This window comes from Schistocerca nitens, chromosome 7, assembly GCF_023898315.1.
Source record: "Schistocerca nitens isolate TAMUIC-IGC-003100 chromosome 7, iqSchNite1.1, whole genome shotgun sequence".
Classification (NCBI taxonomy): Eukaryota; Metazoa; Arthropoda; class Insecta; order Orthoptera; family Acrididae; genus Schistocerca; species Schistocerca nitens.
In genome coordinates this window covers 614,966,701-614,991,659 of record NC_064620.1, presented here as the reverse complement: position 1 = coordinate 614,991,659, position 24,959 = coordinate 614,966,701, and the positions used below count along the sequence as shown (strand labels likewise).

The 24,959-nt window shown below is 41.7% G+C and overlaps 2 protein-coding genes across 2 annotated transcripts in view; one reads left to right on the top strand and one right to left on the bottom strand.

The window, feature by feature from the left end:
- Window positions 1-16,590, top strand: part of LOC126194629 (protein cornichon) — a 61,113-nt gene extending 44,523 nt beyond the window's left edge. The window contains exons 4-5 of the mRNA XM_049932797.1: window positions 3,193-3,336; window positions 16,301-16,590. Of these exons, the coding sequence (XP_049788754.1) occupies window positions 3,193-3,336; window positions 16,301-16,328 (172 nt within the window). The 3' untranslated portion in view covers window positions 16,329-16,590. The remainder of the gene's footprint in view (window positions 1-3,192; window positions 3,337-16,300) is intronic.
- An 8-nt stretch (window positions 16,591-16,598) lies between these two features.
- The window catches only part of LOC126194630 (glia maturation factor beta), a 35,290-nt gene continuing 26,929 nt past the window's right edge, over window positions 16,599-24,959 (bottom strand). The window contains exon 5 of the mRNA XM_049932798.1: window positions 16,599-16,741. Within this exon, the coding sequence (XP_049788755.1) occupies window positions 16,602-16,741 (140 nt within the window). The 3' untranslated portion in view covers window positions 16,599-16,601. The remainder of the gene's footprint in view (window positions 16,742-24,959) is intronic.

Here is a 24,959-nt window from a genome sequence, read left to right as displayed (position 1 = left end):
GCGAAGAGGGCGGCATACCTTCCATGTGTTGGACCAATCTCTGCCAAGATCAGTACCTCATGAAACATGACATCAAGAATGTATTTTGCCCGCCCACTAAAATTGGGACAGTGCTGGGAAATGTAAAGGATGACCTGGGGCTACGCAAGCTAGGTATTCACAACATTCCATGTCAGTGTAGGATGTCATACATCGACCAGACGACCAGAGCCACAGACATCAGGTGTAAAGAACACCAGGGGCACACCATGCTCAGACAGGCAATAACTGTTTAGAACTTGGTCACTCAATGATCTGCAGTGACACAAAGATTATCACACAGACCCCAAGATACTGGAACAGAGTCATAAAAGAATTCATTGAGAGAATCTCATCAACCGTGACAGTTGATGTCAGTATCAGCACTGCCTGTGCTCTGGCTCTTGACTTCTGAAAACTCAACGTCGGACACTTCGAGATTTTGCAAAAAACAGAAGGGCATACTGAGAAAACAGTCATGAGACAGAGCAGCAGACATTACAGGTCGGATTTGGTACACCTCATACAACAGCCCCAACCCCCAGAGGATGGTTGAGCTGGATGTGGATGGCAGTTGGAACACCAGAAGCCAGAGAGTGCCGTTGGAGCCGTTCCTGGCAGGCGCGGACCACAGACGGAACACCCGATTCGACACGATCTGGTTACGGAGTGCCCAGTACCATCCAGGCATAAATACTGGACTCGATCCACCCAAGGTCCATTCTTGGGTAGCACCTGAAGAAGACAGTAAGTTACGCTGTCAGAATACCATGCGAGAACAAGCCTGAAGAATTAAAATTTCACATGTCCTGGATCAGTACTATCTTCTCTAGTTGAGTATGCATAACTTTAATAAAACCTTAATAAAACCCTCTATACTTGATTTATGAAGCACAAGATATGGCCTACTGGTGATCTATAGTAATATTTGCTTGTTTGTTTCCTGATGTAACACAGCATTGAAAGAACAGGTCAACATGCATTGTCCTGAAGGTACTAGACCTAGCTCCATTTGTTGCATATACAGGGTGTTCCAATTGTTCGTAATGGAATAGCATCACATGCCTCCTCAATTTGCTCTCTAAGATCATCCAGTGTTTGTGATCTTGCAGTGTAAACTGTGTTTTCGAGAGTACCCCAGCGACAAAAGTCTAGAGGAGTTAAATCAGGGGCTCAAGCTGGAGATTCCACACTCCCTCTTTGTCCTATCCATCCTGCAGGGAATGTACAACTGACAAATACCCTCACATCAATGTGTGATGTGGTGCACCCCCCTGTTGAAAGCAATAATCTTCATTTTCAAAAAAGTCATTAAGACCAGGAGTTATCGTATGCAATATTTCTAAGTAAGAGTCACCTGTGACAGTGTTTTCAAAGTAGTACAGCCCAATTAACCTTCCAGAAGACAGACCGCACTACACTCATACTCCTGGTAGATTAACATGTCTTTCCTCTGTTACATATGGGTTATTACTGGCCCAGTACACGCATTTACGGTAGTTAATTGTTCCATTTAGTTTAAAAGTCATTTCATCTGACCAAAGAATTAGATGGTGGAAATGTTACTCTTCTTCACATCTGTTAATGAACCACTCACAAAATCCACTTCACCTGTTGGAATCATCCTCATTAAGAGCATGGAAAAGTCTTGGAATGTAAGGCTTCAATTTCTGAGCCCACTGAATTCTGTGAACATTGCATTTGCATGTCGCAATCTCTTGAGAGCATTGCCTTGCAGATTTATTTGGGATTGTGTGTGTGCCTGGATCACTGCTGAACATATCTTCCCTCTGCAGTGTCCCTTCTTCAAATCTTGTACTGTTCCTCTGATGTCAAAGTTTTCTCAGATTCTTGCAATTGTTACCCTCCAACATCGTCATACCTCATTCACATTCTCTGTTTTCCTGTAACACTTTAGCAAGCATTTCTGTTGAGCCAACCGTAACACCATGTTTACAATCCTGGAACAAAAGAAAATGTTATGTTTTTCATTGCCTTCTGAATAATTACCCACAAAAACTGCATTTTATCTCCTTTACTTAAAGAGATATACAATTTCAAAAAGTGTATACATTATTTTGGGACACCCTGTATAGGTACTACTCCTTTCTTCTTGTAGGTTACACAGTAATGTGATATTAGCTGTTATCCACCACGGTGTATTGACTTTATTTCAGTAAATTCAATGTGATGTTCTGCCAAGCCCAATTCATTAGACACTGCTCTCTTGTATGGATATTAGAAGTTCATCACATTCATTAATAAGGCTTCTAATTTGAGTATTCTTTAATATTTATCGCTTTGCCCAAGCTGCAGTCCCCCCTCCCTATTGGCTGTCCCAACTGTAAATATAATTGTTTTGTAGATCTGTCCTGTTGGAGGAATTTATCCTAAGAAGGTCTTGGAATCACAGTGGAAATCATTGACAGATATTTCTATGGCCAGACTGGGTGCTCCTGTAGTGCTTAGCTGAGCAAGTAGCTTGTTACCAGGAACATTCAGATGTAATCTGTGCTGTGTATGACACAATTGATTCAGGGGGAATGCATCAGCTGTACCCATGTGTGATTTTTGAAGTTTCAAATTAACACAGTCCACCGAGAGCATCCAGAGGTTATCATAATGCTCAAAGAGTGACACAGACTTTACATTAGTGTGAGAATCATTGCCAACTATGTGCCTAGTGTCTTCCTCAGTTGAGGCTGTGGTCCAAACTGCTTGCATCCCCTACTTTATTTCATTTAGTCATCTCTTCAGTTCTGACATTCCTGCCCTGCGACTGCTACTCAGAAATAAGAGCTTCTTGGGCTTCTTAATGCTTTTGTTTCTGATCCACTTGCTTGCATCTTACACCTGTACTACCTGATTGCTTCTGAACTTCTTAGGTTATTTCTACATTTTAGTGACCAGTGTTCAGAACACTGAAGCTACTGGAATAGCTAAGCTGAAGTTTTTGGACTTGCAGCATCTCCTGGATCTTTAGAATGATTTCGAAGTTTTCTGATCTAACCCTAATATTACTCCTGCAATTGCAGCTCTTACATAAGTGCTAAATAAGTTAAAAGTTTCAAGATTAGCTACTCTTTTATCAGTATTATGTAGCAATTGTTTTATTCTGTTTAATTAGTTACAGTCATAAATATAAACTGACAGTCAGTTACTCATCACTTTCAGGTACCGGACTCGTCCTGTCATGTCAGGCCCTGGGCTGTACGATCCCACAAGCATAATGAATGCAGATGTATTAAACAGGTGCCAGAAAGAAGGCTGGATTAAGCTCGCATTTTATTTATTATCATTTTTCTATTACTTGTATGGGTAAGTAAAAGACATCAGTTTCTTCACATTGTTAACAGTAAATTGTCAGTGTTATGTTAAACACAAAAAGAGTGGAAGAAGAGATATTACAGAATAAAATGATTCTGCTTTCTGCATTTCCAAAAATCAAAACCTCGTAAATGTATGTAACTAAAGTCAAAACTGTATTTGCTCCTCAGAAATTTCACTACAAGGAAAATTACTGTGTAACATTCTATAGGTGACCAAGAACATAAAAGGTACTCACTTCATTTTGTTGTTGTTGTTTGTCTTCTTTGGTCTGAAGACTCATTTGGTGCATCTCTCAGTGCTAGCCTGTCACCTGCAGCTACTGTCATTTCTGCATAACTACTGCATTCTACACCTGTCTGAACTTCTTATGCAGTCAAGCCTATACCCCCACCGCATCACCAAGTTGACAGTTCCTTTAAGCTTCAGGTTGTGTCCTGTTAACTGATAACTAAATGAAGGGAAGTTGTGCCATAAATTTATTTCCCCTAGTTCATTAATTTCCTCATTATTACTCACTCAACCCAGCTCATCTTCAGCATTCTCCTGCAGAATTATATTTCAATAACATCTGTTTTCTTCTTCTGTGGAATTTTTATCACCCATGTTTCACTCTTATATAATGCTACACTCAGAAATTCAAAGACTTAAATTTGCATTAGATACTAACAAATTTCCTTTTTAGGAACACTTTACTTACTATTGCAAGCCTGCATTTTATAACTTCTGTGCTTTGGCCATTGACGTCTCCTGGATTTGCAGCTCTTGTGTTTTTTACATGTTTGCAGTTAAAATTATTGGATATAGGTTCCGCCATTGATGTGAAACACTATTTTTCTTGATACCTGAATATGTTCCAGTATTTTCGTGCCATCGTTAGTGGATTTTGATTCTTGAAAAACTGTAAAAAGTGAACATATTTTAGGTTGCAACTGATCTAACAAAATGAGACCTAAAGACAGTTTTTATTTGTTTTTTTTCCTTGCCTTGATTTTACATCGGTTTTACAGGACGATCTGTACGGAGTCCCGCAATGATAGCTTGTCATCCGCAAACCAAATGATGTAAATGTGAATTTTATCAGCAAGTTAACACCTCACATGGTTTCTAAAAATGTAATTTTGTCGTGGCAAAATATTTTGCGTATATATTTGTTGTAACTCATGTTTTGTTGTTACACATCATTCTTGTTTTTCATTCTGAGAGTGCTGCACATGCACATATTAAATTTACTTTGTATAACTTTGGTTTAACAAATACCTTTTCACTTTGCAGGATGTGGTGTAAAGGATGTTGTGTGTCCTAACCCAGTCGGCACTCATTTGTTCCCGAGTGAATTTGGCACTGAATTTGAATTTTGTTTACTTCTCTCTCTCTCTCTCTCTCTCTCTCTCTCTCTCTCTCTCTCTGTCTGTCTGTGTGTGTGTGTGTGTGTGTGTGTGTGTGTGTGTGTGTGTTTTGCCTTTTCTGTGAAGTTCCTTTAATGTGCCTTTGGAGAGTGCAATGTATTCATTTAAAACTTGGTTTCCTTCTGTATGTGGAGATTCTCTTCTGTTGTTAGTATGTGGTATAGGCTGCGGCTGGATTTCAGTATTTTTAAATCTTTTGCTATTGTAGTTGGGTGAAGGGTTCAGGCTATTAGGTGGTCAGCAAATGTGCTATGGGTGCTGTTACTTTTTAGGGCTCTGAGGTGTTCTGCATATCTTGTTTTAAAATATCTGCATGTTTGTCCTATGAGTACTGATTGGCAAGTGTTGCATGTGAGTTCACATGTTCCTGGTCTGTTGGATTTATCTGTGGGTGTCTCCTGTGTTCTGAGGTTTCTCTGTGTAGCATTGTCTGTCCTGCATCCTATTTGAAGTCCCTGTTTCTTCGATATGTTGCCTAAAGTGTGGGCAGTTTTGTCATGGCAGGTAAATATGTGCCATTTTGTTTTGTATGCATGTTGTTGCACTGTTGTCTTGCTTATGGCCATCATTTATGTTTTGTGTGTGTGTGTGTGTGTGTGTGTGTGTTCGCTCCTTTTCTGTTTACAAATTTGTTGCTTTAATTTCTACATCATATTGGTCTTGTAACCATTTTCCACTGCTATTTGTTTTATTGTGTTTACCCCCTGTCTGTAATTTGTTTCCTTGTGGGTGTTCTGTTCAATATTTTGGAGCATGAATCTGAAGCTTACTTGCTTGTGTGCCACCAGGTGGTTTGATAGATTGGGAATGGTGGTACTTGTGGTTGTCACTTTCCTGAATGTTGTGAAGTCATGAGTATTGTTTGTTTGTTGGATGTTGAGATCCAGAAAATTTAGCAATGCCCATGACTTCACAACATTGAGGAAGCTGACAACCAGGAGCACCAGGTCGATACTGTATTGAGCACTTTGGCGCATCAGGAAATCTTGAGCCTGTAAGAACCAAAGCGTTGCTACGACCTACCTGACAGAATTCTTCAAAATAAATTTCTGTGGAACCTCAATAATCAAGGTGTCATTTGACCTCTATATTAATCATTTAAACAATGTAAAAATGTTGACCTCAGCAGCAATGGTTTAATCTATGAATATAAGATGACCCTGTGTTTTTCGAATGACAAATTTGGGCAAGAGTCTCTGCTTGTAATTGGGTAAATACAGTAGTTTTTGACTTAATTTGTTTTGTCTTTGTAAGAGTTCGGCTAATGAATAGATTGAGTAGTTAATATCAGTAGTGGAGAGAGGGAGGAGAAATATAATGAAAAGAGAAGTGACCACTCATCTGTAGTAGCAATGAAATGGAAGAGAAAATTGATAAAAAGTAGAAAACTTGGCTTTTAAACAAAGAAAACTCCAGGTAGGAATATCAACAATGTAGGAAAAGACAGATTGATAGTTACCATAAAGATAACACATTAAGTTGTATGCAGGCACAATTAAGACGCTTACATATAAACTTTTGGCCACGGCCACAACCACAGCCTGCCGGAGTTGGCGGTCATATGTGCATGAGGTGTGAATGAATGGTGTTTGTTTCACTTTTTCTGGCGAAGGCTGTAGCCAAAAGCTAGTTTAGGTGTCTTTTAATTGTGCCCATCTGCAGCTTAACATGTAATCTTTACAGTAAGCAGCAATCTGTCTTTCCCCTTCCCAGGGGCTCACACTTCTTTCCTGAGTTCGTGCCTGTCACACGCTGGGCCCCAAGCTATTGCAGCCCAGTCTTCCTTCCCTGGCTGCCTTTCCTCTCCCTCCCTGTCCTCACTTCTTCCCCATTGCCCCCTCTTTCCCCTTTCTCAGTGTTCTGATTTATATCGACCTGGCTATCCACCTAGTTCCCTGTTTTGCTTGCACTTCTGTTCCTTCTGCCTATTCTCTTTCATCTGTCTTGGTGTTTAGGTCCCTGCTTGAGAGTTGACCTCCACTTCTAAATTTTCTGTTTTTGGTTCGAGCCATTTGGGGAAGAACCCCTCCCTAGCACCTACAGTGTGGATTCCTCTCCCCCTGCCTTCCCCGCCGTATCCCCCTGTTATCTGCTAGGTCACAAGAGCGTGTTGTCAGTCCATGTGGTGGGGCTGTTACACACCCATCTGGTTGAGCCCCCTGACACCCCAGGGTCACCTTGCTGATACCTGAGCTGTCCCTTCCCATGTATGCCAAAAGTGGTTGCTTATCTTCCTGTAGCATCGTACCAGGTGGCCCTTGCTGTGGGTGGGTGGCACCCATGGATAGAGCCCCTGAGCAGAGTAGGTGGTATCAGGGCAGATGCTTGGTGTGTGAAGCATATCAAGCTGCAAAAATCTGGCCATTCTCAACAGCCGTCTCTCTATATGTTTAAGGATCACTGAATGCTGCTTCATATGCCCCAGCAGCCTTCCCTTCCCTGGCTACACTGTGGAAGAGGGCTAGGCTCGCCGTCTTGAGATGATACACTTTCCCTGCTACCTTGTCTGTACTGGGACGGATGGGGCACATTCACCACCACAAAGCCATTGTTTTTTGTGGAGAATATAGAGTACAAGTTTGGTGAAGTGGAGTCTCTCAGTAAGATGTAGTCAGGCTCCCTGTTGATCAAAGTGTCTATCTGCCACCCAACCTGCAGCTCTTCGTGCTTGTGATTGTCTCGGCAATGTTCCAGTGTCTGTTACCCCTCATCAATCTCTGAATATGGTCCAGGGAGTGATTTTTCATTGGACATCATCCTGCAAACTGATGAGGAACTCTGGGTTTATATGGAGTGATACAGCATTCATTGTGTTTGATGTGTGCAGAAGGGTCGCAAAGACAACCGCACCATTACTGATGCTCAAGTGGGATACCCTGTCAGAGAAGGTCAAGGTTACATGCCACAGATGTGACGTGAAGCTGTATGTCCCATTACCCATGAGGTGCTTGCGTTTTGGGCATATGTCTTTCTGTTGTATGGCAGACCCTCTGTGTGGTGACTGTGGGTACCCACTCCATAAAGGAAGCCCCCGTGTTCCGCCACCTGTATGGTGTCAATTGTCATGACCACCACTCCCCTTGTTTGCCGGATTGTCCCACTTACAAGAAAGAAAAGAAGTGCCCCCCCCCCCCCTGTCTTCGGCACCTGCTGGTGATGGGGCTCCCCACCAGGACCCCTCTCCCCGGCGTCTCTCAGGCCGGAAGCCTTCTACCACAGCTCGGCCACTAGATGCACCATCTGTGCACCCTAAGTTCACTTGCTGTCTTTCGGTTCCAGATCTTGCAGACGCCTGTACTCGCTCTGTGCCCTGCCCTCCTTCACTTCCGAAAGTGAAGAAGAAGAACAAACATAAGTTCCAAGACATGGTCTCCTCGATACCCCCTCCCCCCTCCCAATGTGAATCTGGCATCTTATGGATGTCACTCCATCCTTGTCGGTGATGACCACTGACAGAGTGACTTGACCTCCTCTTGGCTTCTTTATATCTAACCCGAACTCTCGCCACACAGTCATCCAGTGGAATTGTAACAGATACTATCATCGCCTACCGGAAATATAACTTCTTGTTTCCTCCTATTCCACATTCTGTCTTGCTCTTCAAGAAACGCACTTCCGTGATGACTACTTTGCAACATTTTGTGGTTATCTGGTGGGGTCTGCACTTTGATTCACGCCGATGTCCTTAGTGACAGGATCCCCCTTCATAACAACCTGAAAGTAATACTGGTTAGAGTGCAAACAACTCTAGCAATCACCATTTGCAGTGTCTACCTCCTTCCAGGTAGGTCACTTCGTTATGTTGAACTGTCTACCTAAGTACAGCAACTCTCGCCGCCATTTATTCTCCTTGGGGACTTTAGCGCCCACCATCCACTGTGGGGGTAGTGCCACTTCAACGGGTAGGGGCTTCCTAATTGACCAACTTATTACAGACCTCGGTTTGTCTCTCCTCACTGATGATTCCCCTACCCACTTCAGTGACACTCATGACCTCCTCCCCTGCTCTCTTGACTTCCCTACATTGGCCATCCCATGATGATCTTTGTGACAGTGATTACTTTCTGGTGATTCGTACCATTCCACTGCTGCCGCCAAGCAGACAGGCCCCCTGTGTTGGGCATTCCACAGGGCCAAGTGGCCTTTATATATGTCTGCTGGGCACTTAGACACCTCCCTCTCAAATTGCATTGGTGGGTTGTGCAAGACGTCTTTGCTTCTATTCTTCTTGCTGCAGGCACTGCTGCCCCCCCCCCCCCCCTATCCACAGGTCCCCCTTGTCCACTGGTACTGTGATGGTCCAAGAATGTAGCAGTCACTGTCCAGGACCGCCTACAGGTGCTGCAGCTGTTTAAATGACAACCATCACAGACCAACATCCTCAATTTTAAGCCTCTCCATCCTAAGGCTTGTTATTTTATTAAGCAGAGTAAAAAGAAATGCTGGGAGTGCTATATTTCCTCCCTGGGGATGTATGCCTCTTCGTCACAGGTTTGGTCCAAGCTCTGTAGCCTTCTGGGGTAAGTTGAACAGACCCTCTTCTGTTTCAACCTGCACCTCACTGAACCCTACAGTGAACCCTTCACTGAATGGAAATTCTTGCAGGCCTGTACCACTCCAAACAACACGGCCCCAGGTCCAGATTCCATCCACAACCAGATGCTCCAACACTTAAGACATTCCCCGATGGCAGCGTCTCCTTAGTATCTTCAACAACATTTGGCTCACGGGTGCTTTCCGGTCGCAATGGCGAGACAGTTTAGTTATTACCATCCTTGGGAAGAACCCAACATTTCTCGGCAGCTACCGCCCAACTAGCCTGAGGAATGTACTTTATAAATTGCTTGAGAGAATGGTTAGCTTCCAATTATATTGGGTACTGGAATCTCGGGGCCTTTTGTCCCCATATCAGTGTGGCTTCTGGGGAGGGACGACCTCCAACTGACCATTTACTCATATAGTAAAAGCCTGTTGGATTGCTGTTTCCAAACAGCTGGCACCTTGTTGCAGTCTTCTTTGACCTACGTAAGGCATACGAAACAGCTTGGCGCCATCAAAGTTTAGTTACTGTCAATGACTGGGGATTCTCTGGTCCTCTTCCAATTTTTGTCTGCAAGTTTTTCTCTCATCGGCTCTTCCGGGTTCAAATCGGCACTTCACTCAGTACCCCTTGGATTCGAGAGAATGGTATCCCACATGGTTCTTTGTTCAGTGCCACACAATTCCTCATAACCACCAGCGGACTCGTAACCTCTGTTGGGCCCGAGGTTACCATGGCATTGTATGTCAACGATTTTTGCATCTGGTGCAGCTCCCACTTGGTAGTATCTGCTGAGTGCTGGCTCCAAGGCACCATCCGACAAGCCTCTGTGTGGGCAATCTCCCTTGGGTTCCAGTCTTGTCCCTCCAAAACATAAGTTATGCATTTGTGTCATCGACCTACAGTACACCCCGACCATGAACTCTGCTTAAGCAAACAGGTCCTCATTGTTGTAGTACAGTCCCATTTCTTCTGACTTACTTTTGATAAAAAGCTGATGTGGCTGCCTCATATTCACCACCTAAAGACAACATGTATGTGGGAGCTTAATGCTCTCCACCTCCTCTATACATCTTGGGGTGCAGACTATGGCCCTCTTCTGTATCTTTACCATGCTCTGGTCTTGTCCAGACTAGATTATGGTAGTGAGGTTTATGGCTCAGCTGCTACTTCCACTCTGCCTTCCGCATTAGTCCCATTGACAGTCTTCTTGCAGAACGGGCATGCTCCCTGTACAAATACGACAGAGCCAACAAATGGCTTCTTATGCAGTCATCATTCGCCAATTCCCTGACCATCCAGTACACCCTGTCTCTGTCCTCTTTGCAAATGAGGGATATCTCCCTCCTGACAACTGCCCATATGTGGGATTGCCGATTGGAATGTGTCTTGCTTCCCCTGGTTGGGATGTCCATCTCCACTCACTGGAATGCACCCTTTGTATTCCCTCCCACCTCTCCTACCCCCTCCCCGCCCCTTGGATGGTGCCTAGACTTTGCCCAAAACTGGAATGACATCTACATCTGTTGCGCTACTGCTCACAGTAACACACCCCGCACAATCGAGGAGTCTACTGCAGCTTGGCTTCCTCTCGGAAAGAGTCTACTGTTGTAGGCCGTGTGCATGTTGGTGGGATGTTCCCTTCTTTTGGCTCTTCGTGCTAAGTATAGTCTTCCAGATTCCTTAATTTTAATATTAGCAGGTGATCCACAGATGGTTGGACTGGTCCTCAGTTTCCTCCGTGAAAGTGTTTTTTATTTCCGGAGCAGGGACAGGGTGGTTGTGGTTGGGATCTCTTCATGTCTTCTCTGTCTGGAACCCCATGACCACTCCTCCAAGGAAAGGCCGTACCTTTTTTTCTGGTTTTTAGATTTGGTCTCACCTTTTATGCAGTTCATTGTATGTGTTTTAGCTTCATTATTTTGTAATTTTGACTCCCCCCCTCCCAACTGGATACATCCATTTTTAGGAGACCCTCTTTGTTGCACGATTAGCTTTGGAATCTCAGGACTAATGACCTCACCGTTTGGTCCCATAAACCCTCTCAATCACTCTGTCTTTTCCTATATTGTCAAGGTTGGCTTTTAATGATAAGAGTTTTCATGATCCTTTCTGCAGATTTCTCTGAAACTTAAGTAAGCAGATGATTGCTTCTGCAGAATTATTTCAATCATGTTGTCAAAGTACAAGCAATAAAGCATGCATTTTGTATGCTAATTTGACATCAAAACAGCAGACGATGTAGTGTGAGCATACCACTTTGCAAAACACTCTTAAGATGGAAGCGTGCTAAACTATATCAGGCATAAGTTATGGCCACAGTTTTCTAGAAGGTGCAAGTCACCAAAAGTGACACTTGCAGGAGCCATAATGCAAAGTTTGTGCAATGCACTTCTAGTTTTTATGTTAATCAGCTTGATAGTAAGCCAAAGGCCTTGCTGCAGTGGTAACACCAGTTTCCCCATCAGATCACTGAAGTTAAGCACTGTTGGGTGCTCGGCTAGACCTTGGATGGGTGACCACATGGTGTGGCAAGTGGGGTGCACTCAGCCCCTGTGAGGAAAAATGAGCAGCTACTCAGTTGAGAAGTAGTGGCTCTGGTCTCATAAACTGACATACGGACGGGAGTGCCGTGTCCTGACCATATGCTCCTCCATATCCACTTTAAGTGACACTAGTGAGCTGAAGATGACACGGTGGCCAGCCGATACCATTGGGCCTACGTGGCCTGTTCGGGCGGGGTTTAGTTTTAGCTTGAGAGTAAGCAGTGACTAGTTTTTGACTGAATTTATTTGCTTCGTTTTATCTTTGTAAGAGCTAGGCTCACAAATAGATAGTTTACAAACGAGTGAGACACGCAAGTGTCCCACTGAGTATCTATGACCAAACAACTTGTCTTGTATGGTCATTATAAATTATCTATGCAAATATTCTTCATGACTCAGTCTCTATTAGTGAATACCTTGTCAAAATTCCTAGATCAGTGTTCACATACAGACAACAGGGCAGATGACATTATAAAATATATAGATTGTATTATCTTGCAATGATTCATTGGCAAAAGAAAGCAACATCTGGTAAGAATATTGCATATGCATAAAAACTTGTATGTATAAAAACTTCCGATTATAAGTACATTATGAAAAAGAAAGTTGCTACTCACTATATAGTGGAGATGCTGAGTCGCAGATAGGCACAACAAAATACTGTCACAAAGCTTCTGGCCAGTAAGGCCTTGGTTAATAATAAATGACAGACATGCAAACACACAGAGACTCAATTAACACACACAACTGCAATCTGAGGCAACACAGCAAGCAGCAGCACCAGCACCAGCATGAGAGTGATGACTGAGTGGTGATGAGGAGGCTGGGGTGGGGAGAGGGAGGGATAGTAGGGCAGGGGTAGCAGACAGTAAAGTGTTGCAGGTTAGGCAGAGGAGAGATGAGAGGTGGGATGAGGGGATTGGGGGGGGGGGGTTAGTAGAAAAAGAGTGAAGTAAATGAGGGCTGTGTAGTGCCGGAATAGGAATGGGAAATGGGCTGGATGGGTGAGGACAATGACTAACAAAGTTTAAGGCCAGGAGGGTTACAGGAACCTAGGATATATCGCAGGGAGAGTTCCCGCCTGCGCAGTTGAGAAAATCTGGCATTGGTGGGAAGGATCCATATGGCACAGGCTGTGAAGCAGTCATTGAAATGAAGGATGTTATGTTTGGCAGCATGCTCAGTAATTGTGCGGTCCAGCTGTTTCGTGGCCACAGTTTGTCGGTGGCTGTACTTTCACACAGACAGCTTGTTGGCTGTCACGCCCATGCAGAATGCAGCACAGTGGTTGCAGCTTAGCTTGCAGATCACATGACTGGTTTCACAGGAAGCCCTGCCTTTGGTGGGGTAGGTGATCTTTGTGACCGGACTGAAGTAGGTGATGGGTTGGTGGATGTGTAGGGCAGGTCTTGAATCTAGGACTATTACATGGGTGTGAGCCATGAGGTAAGGGGTTGTGTGGGGATAGATGGGTATATTCTGTAGGTTTGGTGGGCGGTGGAATATCATTGTGGGAGAGGTGGGAAGGATAGTGGGCAAGACATTTCTCATTTCAGGGCACGATGAGAGGTCGTCAAAACCCTAGCAGAGAATGTAATTTAGACCTTTATTTGTTACAGTCTTTTTGTTGTCCCAGAGCAACTGAATTCCATTCTCTGCCAGGATTTCGATTACCTCTTGTTGTGCTCCGAAATGGGAAATGTCCTGCCCACTATCCTTCCCGCCCCTCCCACACTGGTATTCCGCCATCCGCCGAACCTACACAATATACTCGTCCATCCCTACACAACCCTTTATCTCATGGCTCATACCCCTGTAATAGAACTAGATGCAAAACCTGTCCCATACATCCTCCCACCACCAATTACTCCAGTTCGGTCACAAACATCACCTATCCCATCACTGGTAGGGCTACCTGTGAAACCAGTCATGTGATCTACAAGCTAAGCTGCAACCACTGTGCTGCATTCTACATGGGCATGACAGCCAACAAGCTGTCTGTGTGAAAGTACAGCCACCGACAAACTGTGGCCAAGAAACAGCTGGACCGCACAATTGCTGAGCATGCTGCCAAACATTCCAACAAAGGCACAATACTTGACCTTCTTGAAGAAATTGAAATATTTATCTACACAAATACAGCACCTGACTACCTACTCAATGATCAAACTGAACTGAGAAACAAATTTTTCCTTCAGAACTTTGAAGATCTACTAGTTCAAAACAAGTAACCACCCAACGAACCCTACACCGGCTCCCCAACCCCGTCCCTCTCCTTACATCCTAACCACACTGGTGTCAATGTAATATACTACCACAAAATAAGACCTGTACCATATCTCTAAATGTTAAAGCTCTCCATTGCTAACATAAATCAGTACTTTATACATATTAATTCTAGCTGGAACAAACAGAAGCTGCCTCTACCAATATCTCAGATCACTCTGTTAGACTAAAAATAAATCAACAGTTAAAGAATTTTTGTTCATGATTTTTTAAATATTAAATGTACAGCCATACAAACAGCTTTAGTCCATTACAATCACTATAACTCTTATACATGTACCTTAGCTAAAATAAACAGAATCTGCTCTTGATAATACCCCAGATCATGTTAACATAACAGAAATAAGCCAACAGTTCATCTGAAGATTTATTATTAATTTAAATACACAGGCCCTAGTCATACAGACAGCTGCATCTCACTGCCGATACAATAACCCTGTATTATTGATTCCTTGGGATTTATGTTAATGCCAAACATGATAATTGCTATTAAAAAACTGCCTGTAATATAGAAGTAGAAATAAGATATCAGATCACCTGAAATTTGTTCTTGTAGTAATTTATTTATTTTATCTCGTGCTCTCATGTTATCGCCATTAAAATACTTGCCCTTATATCGACTTTAACACATGTAAAGAACAAGAAATTACATCTCTGTACAAAGTAGGTTATGCCATCTCTTTCTGTCAAGATCTTTGTTACAAGCAACAGTTGTAAAGCTCATGCTGGATGCTGGTAAAGTGTAAACTAATATAGTTCGTGTGAAAGTGTTCTGGACATCAAAATGGACGCAGACATATCCGAAAAAAGCCGCCTATACTGTCACAGTAAGTAAAAACTAAATTTACATCCATATCGACAGATAAGCTATAGTCATGGTGATACATTAAAGTATGACCCATCTTTCTGCCATAGGACCAGCACCCAGCATTATGCTACTACCAGTAATGATGTAACTTCCCGGATCCTCCCGAAACCATCTGAAGATGAACCTGAAAAGGTTTGAAAACCGGCTTATGGAAAAAAGTGACTGGTAGCAGTTGTCTATAACTTATTTACATTCAATATACAGTCACGGTTCTAAAATATCCGTAATGGATAAGCATAATAACATCCTTCATTTCAATAACTGCTTCACAGCCTGTGCCATATGGATCCTTCCCACCAACACCGGCTTTTCTGAATTGTGTAGGTGGGAACTTTCCCTGCAAATATCCTATATTCCCATAAGCCTCCTGGCCTCAACCTTCATTAGTCATTGTCCTCTCCCATTCTTCCCCTTCCCTGTTACCATTCCAGAACTACACCGCCCTCATTCCACCATCGCAGCCAGTATTTTTACTTCTCTCCTTTACCGCTAACCCTCCCCTTCCCGACCTCTCGCCTGCCCTCCGTCTAACCTGCAGCACTTCGTTGTCCGCAACCCCTACCATACTAATCCCGGTCGCCAGTCCTATCATGCACTGGTGCTGCTGCTCAGTGTGGCCTCAGTTGCCTGAGATTGGAGATTGCTGTCATGTGTCCGTCGTCTATTTTTGACGAAGGCCTTACTGGCCAAAAGCTTTGTGACACTCTTTTTGTTGCGCCTATCTGTGACTGAGCATCCCCGCTATATGGTGAGTAGCAACTTTCCTTTTCATATAGAAGTTCCTGTTTTACAGAATTTGTATTTCAGTGACAAATTATCCCGGAAATGGATGGATGAGAACTACAAAATTAAATGCAACTTGTCCTTTGGTCCCTTTATTGATGAAAATAACAATCATAAATACATTCAAAACAATGTATAAATCATTATTTTGTACTTTTCTGCTTACAACTCAGTTCAGAGTTAATATTTGTGCTACAAAAGACAATAGATGTCTATACTGTGGAAGTACCTATAGTGAGGCACGTTATGAAACTTGCAATAAAAATTGTTAATACTCTTATTGTGTACAGATTTTGTTTATCAGCTATTTAAATCTTCAGTGGAAATTGCTGTACCAGTTAACTGGATCAGGTAAAGTTACATATCAAGCAGTAGTTTGAAAGTGGAAAAAAATATTTAAATATTTGTAAAGGAAAGAAAGCTGCATTTTCCTTTCATTATTTCTTAGAAGAGTTGTGAATGTAACAAGGTCTCTCCATTCTAAAAGATTTATTCAATAATAATTTGTTTTCTTTTGTTGCAGCATGATCTACTCCCTCATATCAAACTAAACTCCAGCTGGGAGCCTGTGCATACAGTATTCATTACCTCTGGTCACAATTATAGTCATGGACAACTGTGTGTGTTTGTGTGCTCATACATCACAGTGTTGCAAATATCTCCTAAGTAGCAGAATGGGAGTGTTTCACCACTATTCATAAAAACTTGGCTGTTATCTTATTTGCGTGTAACTGGTCAGCTCCATTTTTTAGATGTGATTTGTACAAAATACTGTAGATTAATGAACTTTAATATAAACAGTTTTTATAATTATGCTGTGGCTTTCACTTGCTGAGCTTTTCCTGCAGCCACTCCTCTGTTAATTCATCAAGCTCGCGGACCTCATAAACGCGAGTCAGGTCAGCTTCCTTTTGCAGAGCCAATTTCGTGCCAGCATACATTATCTGCAACTCCATTTGGCTATCTGAAAGTGAAAATTGTTTATTACCTTTCAATCACATCAGCTACAATTAAATCTTTAATGTTCCCAGTAGAATTGTAATTTATCGAAGAAACAGTTTTTGTTTTCAACATGAACACACCTTCTTTCATGTCTTTCAAAATACTTGTAAAAAAAATTTTGCTGAAATGTAGTTTTAAAACTTGGATCATACTGTATTCTGTGAGAAAATATTATCTTTGTATTAGTCAGCCCTTAAATTTTGCTCAAGCTGTAGTGAGATGGGTAATTCATTTATCAGCATGATAAAATATGTTTTAAAGTCAGTTCAGATTATGTTACTGCTAAATAATTAATATTTACTGTTATAAAATGCGATACACACAGCACAAGAAAGTTTTCAAAAAACCATTTATTTTGGAAAGAAATCTTTAGAGTGATGCAAATATGTTAGTATGAATATTTAAAAATATATACACAAAGAATTTGTTTTTCATGTTAAAAACCATAATAATTCTTGTTTTTTCATTCTTAAACATTATTGTACCAGGGTATGGTGAAATTATCCATTGACATCAGGAAATTAAAAAAAAAAAAAAAAAAAAAATGAAAGTGTAAATGAACATTTGAATTGCAAAGGAATTTAAGTTATTCTGTCAGCCATTTTCTCTGACATAATGACGTGCTGAGGGTCATATGTTTCTTTGCTCTCATTCTGCATAGATATTTCCACAGCATAAAATGAGAGTATATATACAGTATTTAAGTGGTTTACAAGTAAATAGCAGAATTTCCACAGTAACTCAGGTCTTAAGATGGGGAGAAATATCTCATAAACATTGTGTGTGTAATGCAGAAATTCCAAAATATGAAAACAAAATTCATAAGAGTATGAAACATGCACACATGCTTCAGATAATTACAGAATGTGTATGTCATAAGTACTATTCAAATTTGCATCTTGTCATGCATACAAACCCTGTTACTTTAATGATCCTCTATTCTGTTTAGTAAAATTCTGAATACTTTGTCCATAATGAATGTACACAGAAAGATTTGATTACTTGTTAATTCTACTAAGAATTAGATTTCACTTCACTATCAGCACAGAGATTCTAGATTCTTTCATCTCTTTGCATTCCTGCAGCACAGATGGATACAAGGTTTCAACCTATTAGAAGTTAATTGTCAAACGATTTGAATATGTTACAAAAAGTACAGCGCAAGTCTAGGAAAGGCACACGTGATGACATTGTGTTTCTCCTGTCCTGCATGCCTCATTTTGATGTATCAAGATCAGCAATGACACTGTTTTTGCGACCTGAATTGGAAAGATACAAAAAAGAATTTTGTTTGCAAGATGGTAACTATTCTCTTAACATAGTAAACAAGGTTTCAATTCAGTTGCCATCAACACTTGTGCATTTTTCCATTGCTAGTTCCTGCTTTGGCATTTCAGATGTTAGGGATACACTGTCGTGTGTGTGTGTCATTGTCCCTCTATGTGCAGTGGCTTCAAATACTCACCTGGCCATCCTAATATAGATTCCCTAAATCACTTCAGTTGGTTGCCAAGATGCTGAAGGAACCACAGTAGCAGTCAATTTCCTCCACCACCTAGACATTGGTATTTTTCCTTCTGTTCTATTGGGGGTGGGGGATGTGAACTGAATGTAATGTATATTAAAAGTTCCACATTTCCCATTTAAAAAAGCTTGGAAATTGTTTTCAAGACAGTTTTCTTTACAACGTGACTTCCTCTGGAATCTCTCCCAACATACCTCTGAAACAGGTCACACATCTTTGCCCTCTTTGGCTGGTGCCAAATTCAGATTATTTTAACATGAATGTATGTTAGTAATCCGTAACTGTTGAACATTTTTGTTTGCTCCTATATTTCTCATGAAAATATCCAGTAACTCTGATAATTGAACAAATTTCTAGTTTAGAGCTAACTAATGCTCGTCCCAAATGCACTGTACTGGCACTGCAGCAAAGGGGACAATGTAGCAATGTTGGAGTGAATCAGACACCGTTTAATACCAAAATAGGGATTTTAGGTGAAAAGCATTAAAATAAGATTTCTGAAATAGTGTTCTATTTGATTTATGGAGAGTTTTGTGGGAGTATCTTCAGTTGACTGAAATGAATGTGAAAAACAGCACATACATACTTTCTCTAAACTGTCAATCATCCTGACTAGTGGGCAGTAGAGTTGTATAGTGCTTTCATACTCAATCTAATTGTTTATAAACATACCACCAAGTGGCCACATGAAATATGTTTTGGTGTGTCCTTTCGGCTGACTTCTGATTTAAGTACTGCATGGTTATGGGGTACTTCAGATCTTTTATTTGAAAATTCTCTCTATAGTAAGAAATGGAAATGCCGTGTGGCTAGGGCCTCCCGTCGGGTAGACCGTTCGCCTGGTGCAAGTCTTTCGAGTTGACGCCACTTCAGCGACTTGCGTGTCGATGGGGATGAAATGATGATGAAAGACACACAACATCCAGTCATCACGAGGCAGAGAAAATCCCTGGCCCCGCCGGGAATCGAAAACGCTACCGCAAGACCACGAGCTGCGGACTCTGTAGTAAGAAACAACACAAGTGTCATAGATGTGCTACATACACTTGATATTTCTCTTCATAACTACTAAAAGTTTGGAATGCTGGTGAGTGCTCTTACAAAGCATATTACCAGCAGTGTTGACTCATTCATGCCACATTAATTTAATTGCAGTTAGTTAAATGCATGTTGGCTTTTGCAGTGATAAGCCCATTAATTCCAGCATGCACGTGAAGTGCAACATGAAAGTACTAGACTTTGACCGCCACCTCATTCTGAAAGATATGAGCATAGAGTGAAGAAAATATTTACAGGAAAATAAGTTGTATGCAGTGTGAAAAAGCATTCACCAGCTGCCTGATGGGCCACAAACCTCTTGCTGTAGATTGCACACCACCAAAGCCATGGGATTTTGCTAAGGGTGCAATGCCACCTTACTGCTCTCCTGTGCATTCCTTCCTGGTTATTCCACCAGTACAGCATTATTCAACCTGCATTGGCACAGCAGTAGAAAAATTATCCATGATTCATATCTACAATATTTGTTATTTTGGTTTGAGCTAACCAAAGTAAAATAATTTATTATCTCAATTTTAAGTGTAATTGTTGATGGAATCTGTATTAAAATAACGCCAGGGAAAGGAATTTATACTGCCAAACCACATTGTAGGTTACAAACTTATGAACAATGTGGGGCATTCTAGCAACTTAATTCTTCAATTAAAGATGTTTAAACCTATCAGTGTGAACAGTGAGAACTGGTTACAATAATTTGTCTCTAGACATATGCCTTCCCTATACACATACTGAGGTAAAATAATCTGTTCTACAGTAATTAACAGATTTCAATATACAATTTTAAAATGATCACATGTATCATTTGAAAACTTTAGTTGCTGGCAGTGCACACAGAAAAATGCTTAGCTTTTGGATGAAAGGAAAGGAGGCAGGTACGTACGTGTGTGTGTGTGTGTAGACCTTTATCCAACAGCTAAGCAATTTACACTTTCTCTATGTACATACCTATCTTACACACATTAAGATATTACTGAAAATTAAAATTATTATGGAAAGAGCCTTAAAAGTGTAAATATTCTGTATAACATAAATCGCGCAGCTGTGAAGTGAATCTAAAACATCTGGGAGAAACCTTCAACATCTGGGAAAGGTATTTCTTATCACTGCAGATCTGCCTTCGATGAATAGCCACACTACATGGGAATGATTTTTTGGTGTGAAAGGAAGGACAGCTGTTAAAACATAGCTACTGTTGATAGTTAATGGGCTTGATATGGACACAGGTACAGTCAGAGCCATTAGCAAGGTGGAGGTCAACTTTCAGGAAGATTGTACTGAGGCTGTGGAAAAATGAGAACAGGATGTCTTAGCCCTGGGTCCATGCCATGAAGATATCAATGATCCTGAATCAGACAAGGGGTTGGGGTATTTGGTTGGCTAAGAAAGTACCTTACATGTGCCCATCACCAAGCCACAGATTTGTACATCCTACCCTCAAAGAAGAAGTGGTTATGCACAAGCGTGTAGTTAGATGTATAAGGTGGGCTTGGAGTCATAAGGATATGGGAGAGGTAGCGATCGATAGCAGCAAGACCAGGAGCATGGTGGTTGTTGGCATATAGGGAGGTGATGTCAACAGTGCTGGAGTATGGGATCCATTTGGTAATGGGGTCAGCGTGGTTGACAGTTAGTGAAGGATGTTTCAGTCCAAAGGCCTCACCTTCCACACCCGTGCACAAGTTCAACCAAACTGTAGTTGTCAGAAATCTCTCCTCCTCCTGATTCCTACAGTGCAAATATTTTTTTGTCACCAATCCTGCCAACCAGTGCCATCCAAATCCCAACACCAGCCAACTCTGACGCTGTCCCATTCCCACTTAAACACTCCCTGTTTACCTTCCACAAATGCTTTATATCAACTTGCCCTCACCCTTTCTATGTCCCTTCCCAGGACAATAAGGCTTGAAATGGATGAAAGAACATCCATTCATAACATCCAAGACAGGCCTCGATTTTATCATTCTTTGCATGGACAAAGGCTGTATCACTGTCAATGATGAACTGCAGTGATCACCTGGCAGAAGGCAACAACCAACTATGTTACTCCTTCATAGCCTTGCTGTAGTGGTCCCATCACAAACTTCAGCTTAACCTCCAATCCCTTCTCAAATCCTTAATTGGATCCCAGGATCTCTCCCCCGAATCCATATCCCTCCTAACCCTAATAAGTATTTAACACTCACCTCCTACATGCTTCCCAAATATACACCCAACAATCATGGATGCCCCATTGCAGCACGTTTTTGTGCTCCCAATGAAAGAATCTCTGTTGTTGAGCAGCACTTCCAATCACATGCCCATAGCATATTAAAGACATGAACCACTTCTTTCATCAGCTCTCAACTATCGCCACCCCATTACCACCAACATTCCCCATGCTCACAACCTTGCCATCTTCAAACACCAACTATCTCAACGTCCTAACTCCAAACCCACCACTTCATTTCTTATACATGTATCTAACTACATCCTCACACATAGCTACTTCCCTGTTAAGGGGTAGATATATGCGGTACAGCAATAAGCACCTACATAGCATCCTGCCATGCCAACCTCTTTATGGGCCAACTAAAAGAAACTTTGCAGACTTCTCAAAATCCCAAACCCTTTGTCTGGTCCAGGTTCACTGATGATATGTTCCTGAGCTGAACTCGGGACCGAGATATCCTATCCTCATTCTTCCACAGCCTTAACACCTTCTCTCCCATCCACTCCATCTGGTTCTCCTCAGTCCAACTTTCCTGGATGTTGACTTCCTTATCTCAAATGGCTCCACTGTCTATCCCTCTGCCCATATTAAGCATTTTGATAGCTGTCATTGCTTCCACACAAAAAAAATAACACCCATAGTCAGGCAACCAATGGACAGCACATCTGCAGTGACAAACAATCCCCTTTCAAAGTATGGTAAAGCTCTAAGACCTTCACGAACATGGTCCACAAACAGATTTCCTATGCCATGTCCACACATGCTTCAAATTCTCTGACCATCCCTAAGAACCAGCTTCAAAGTAGCAACCCCTCATCACTGAGTATGATCCCAGACTGGAAAAACTGACCAATATCCTTCACCAGACCTTAACTACTTATCATGCCCAGAAAAGAGAAACAGCAAATTCACTCTGCTTCCCATCACTCCCAAAGTAGTAAGATCTCTCGTGTTCGGCCAAGTTGTTCTTTTCCATGTTATGCGCAATATTTCAACTCTGAAAAACAAAAGAGCACTGAAGTGCATAATGGGCATAAGCAATTGAACTTGGCTATACACATCACTGAGAGACCAACAATAATTCACAATCTGGTTGGAGTCTCAGCAACAAGTGCCCATAACAGCATATCTTAGCACCTGAGGAAGACAGCTGAATTTGTTGTTGATATATTGAGCATAAAATGGAAACAATAAATCTTCAGAACACCCGGAAGCACATCTTTAATCCTGACCCAATCTATGCAATTCCTAGTACATTATTATGTGACACCTACTTCCAGCCCACTGCCACATGGGTCATACACCTGTGGAAGACCTGCCTGCTGTAACCACTCAGCACATCCTACTCTAGTCCCGACACAGGCTTATCCTATCCTATCAGAGGCAGTGCGATCTATGAAAAGTCATATCATATACCAATTCTGCTGCAGTTTCTACACAGTATTTTATGTGGGCAAGACCACCAACCAGCTGTCCACGGGGCTAAATTGCCTCTGGCAAACTGTGACCAAGAGCAGAGTTGACAATACGAGGTTAAACAGGCAGCTGAGCACAGCATGGTCACTGCTTCACATTCTGTGCTATCTGACTCCGCCCCTCCCCCTCCTCCAAAACCAGATTTTCTGAATTATATAGATGGGAGCTGTCTTTGCAACAAATCTATTGATCCTATAATTGTCTTGGCCCCAGTATCTGCAAACCCTCTCCCCCACACCCAACTAACATCATCACTCATCCCGCACCCTTCATCTGCATCTTTGCTGAATCTCTTCTTCCTCCGTTCTGTCTCCCAATACAATACAATCCAAGCCACTGCACTCTGCATCATTTTGTGCTGTTACTCATGGTGCATCCCTATTCAGTGCACTTGCTGCCTCTCTTTCCAGCAGTTTTTTTTTTTTTTTTTACACCAGTTGCCCCCTCCTACCACCTGTCAGCCGCCCTTCCATAACCCACCCTCCTACTACCTGCTTCCTTTTTCCTTTTACTCACTCCAGCTGATAAAACGCTCACCTGTAGTTGAGCTGCAATTATGCCGCAATAGCCCGGCCCAGTCAGCCAGCACACTATGGGGGAGGGGGGTCAGGCGCGCGCATTTTCAGCACTGAAAACAAATAAATTGGCAAGTAGAAACTCTCCTTTTCATAATATTGTTACATTCCATCCTGGTTTTTCCAATGTCTGATTTTGCCTGATGGCTTTTCTTCCATCCTTAACCCAGTGCTGTTTTCCTTTGTTACTATTTTCTAATCAGCATATCTGCTATATGGTGAGTAGCAACTATCCTTTCCATAATACTGCTACTGTATATTAGGAATTAAATTGGACCCAGCACAGCAGCAAATTCTTTATAAAATCTAATGGAATTCCATCAGGCCCTGGAATCTTGTTGGTTATATGGTAGTGGCTTCAGCTGTTTCTCAATGCTGTGGCATTAATATCTACCTTACTCACCTTTTCAGTGTTACATGAATTAAACTGAGGCAGTAATCCTGCATCTTCCTTAGCAAATAAACATTTGAAAACAAAATTCAGCATTTCTGTTTTTGCTTTCCTATTCTCCTTCGATGAACCCTGCCATTTTGAGTTTCTCTTTGAGGTATCACACATCTGTGTGTTTATCTAGGTTTATTAGTCTGCAAAAATTGTACTGTCAGAGTAACAAAACAAACTTTGAAGGTTCATTTCTTAGTATTTTTTGAATAATGGTCTGCTTTCCAAGCTATACAGCTGCAGAACAGTTAATTTTCCCTACTAGGACATACGTTATTTATAATTCAAATGACAATAGTAGGTGTACAACTTCTATATTCATGGTACTTGGAACCATGGCCAGTTATATAGCTCGAGTAACACTATACAGGTAAAAGGTGTAAGTATTGTAAAGGAGCAATTACGACAACGTGTCATGTTCCAGAGAAGTGTGCGCTCACAGGTTGCAGTGGAGCAAATATTGTACAAAAAGGAAGACAGCTATCAAGTGCCAACTATTTCTGTGTTGCATTATCACAGAATTAATGTTTAATTAAGTGATATGAAGTCAGAAAACAGAACTGTGCTTTTATTTCAAGCCTGCTCATTTATTGATTTGAGATATACCAGATGAAAGATTCAACAAAATACTAGAATTCATAGTGATGCAAGATTGCCATCTTCTGCAGCAGCTGTTATGTAAGTAACACATTTTATTTAGCATTTCTGTCTTAAGTTACTCCAAATTAAGAATAAGGTAATTGGATAGATAAAAAAATCTACTCACCAAGTGGCGGCAGAAACACACACACACACACACACACACACACACACACACACACACACACACAGACCATTACGAATGTTCTGCTGCCGCTTGGTGAGTAGATTTTTTTACCTATTCAAGTACCTTAT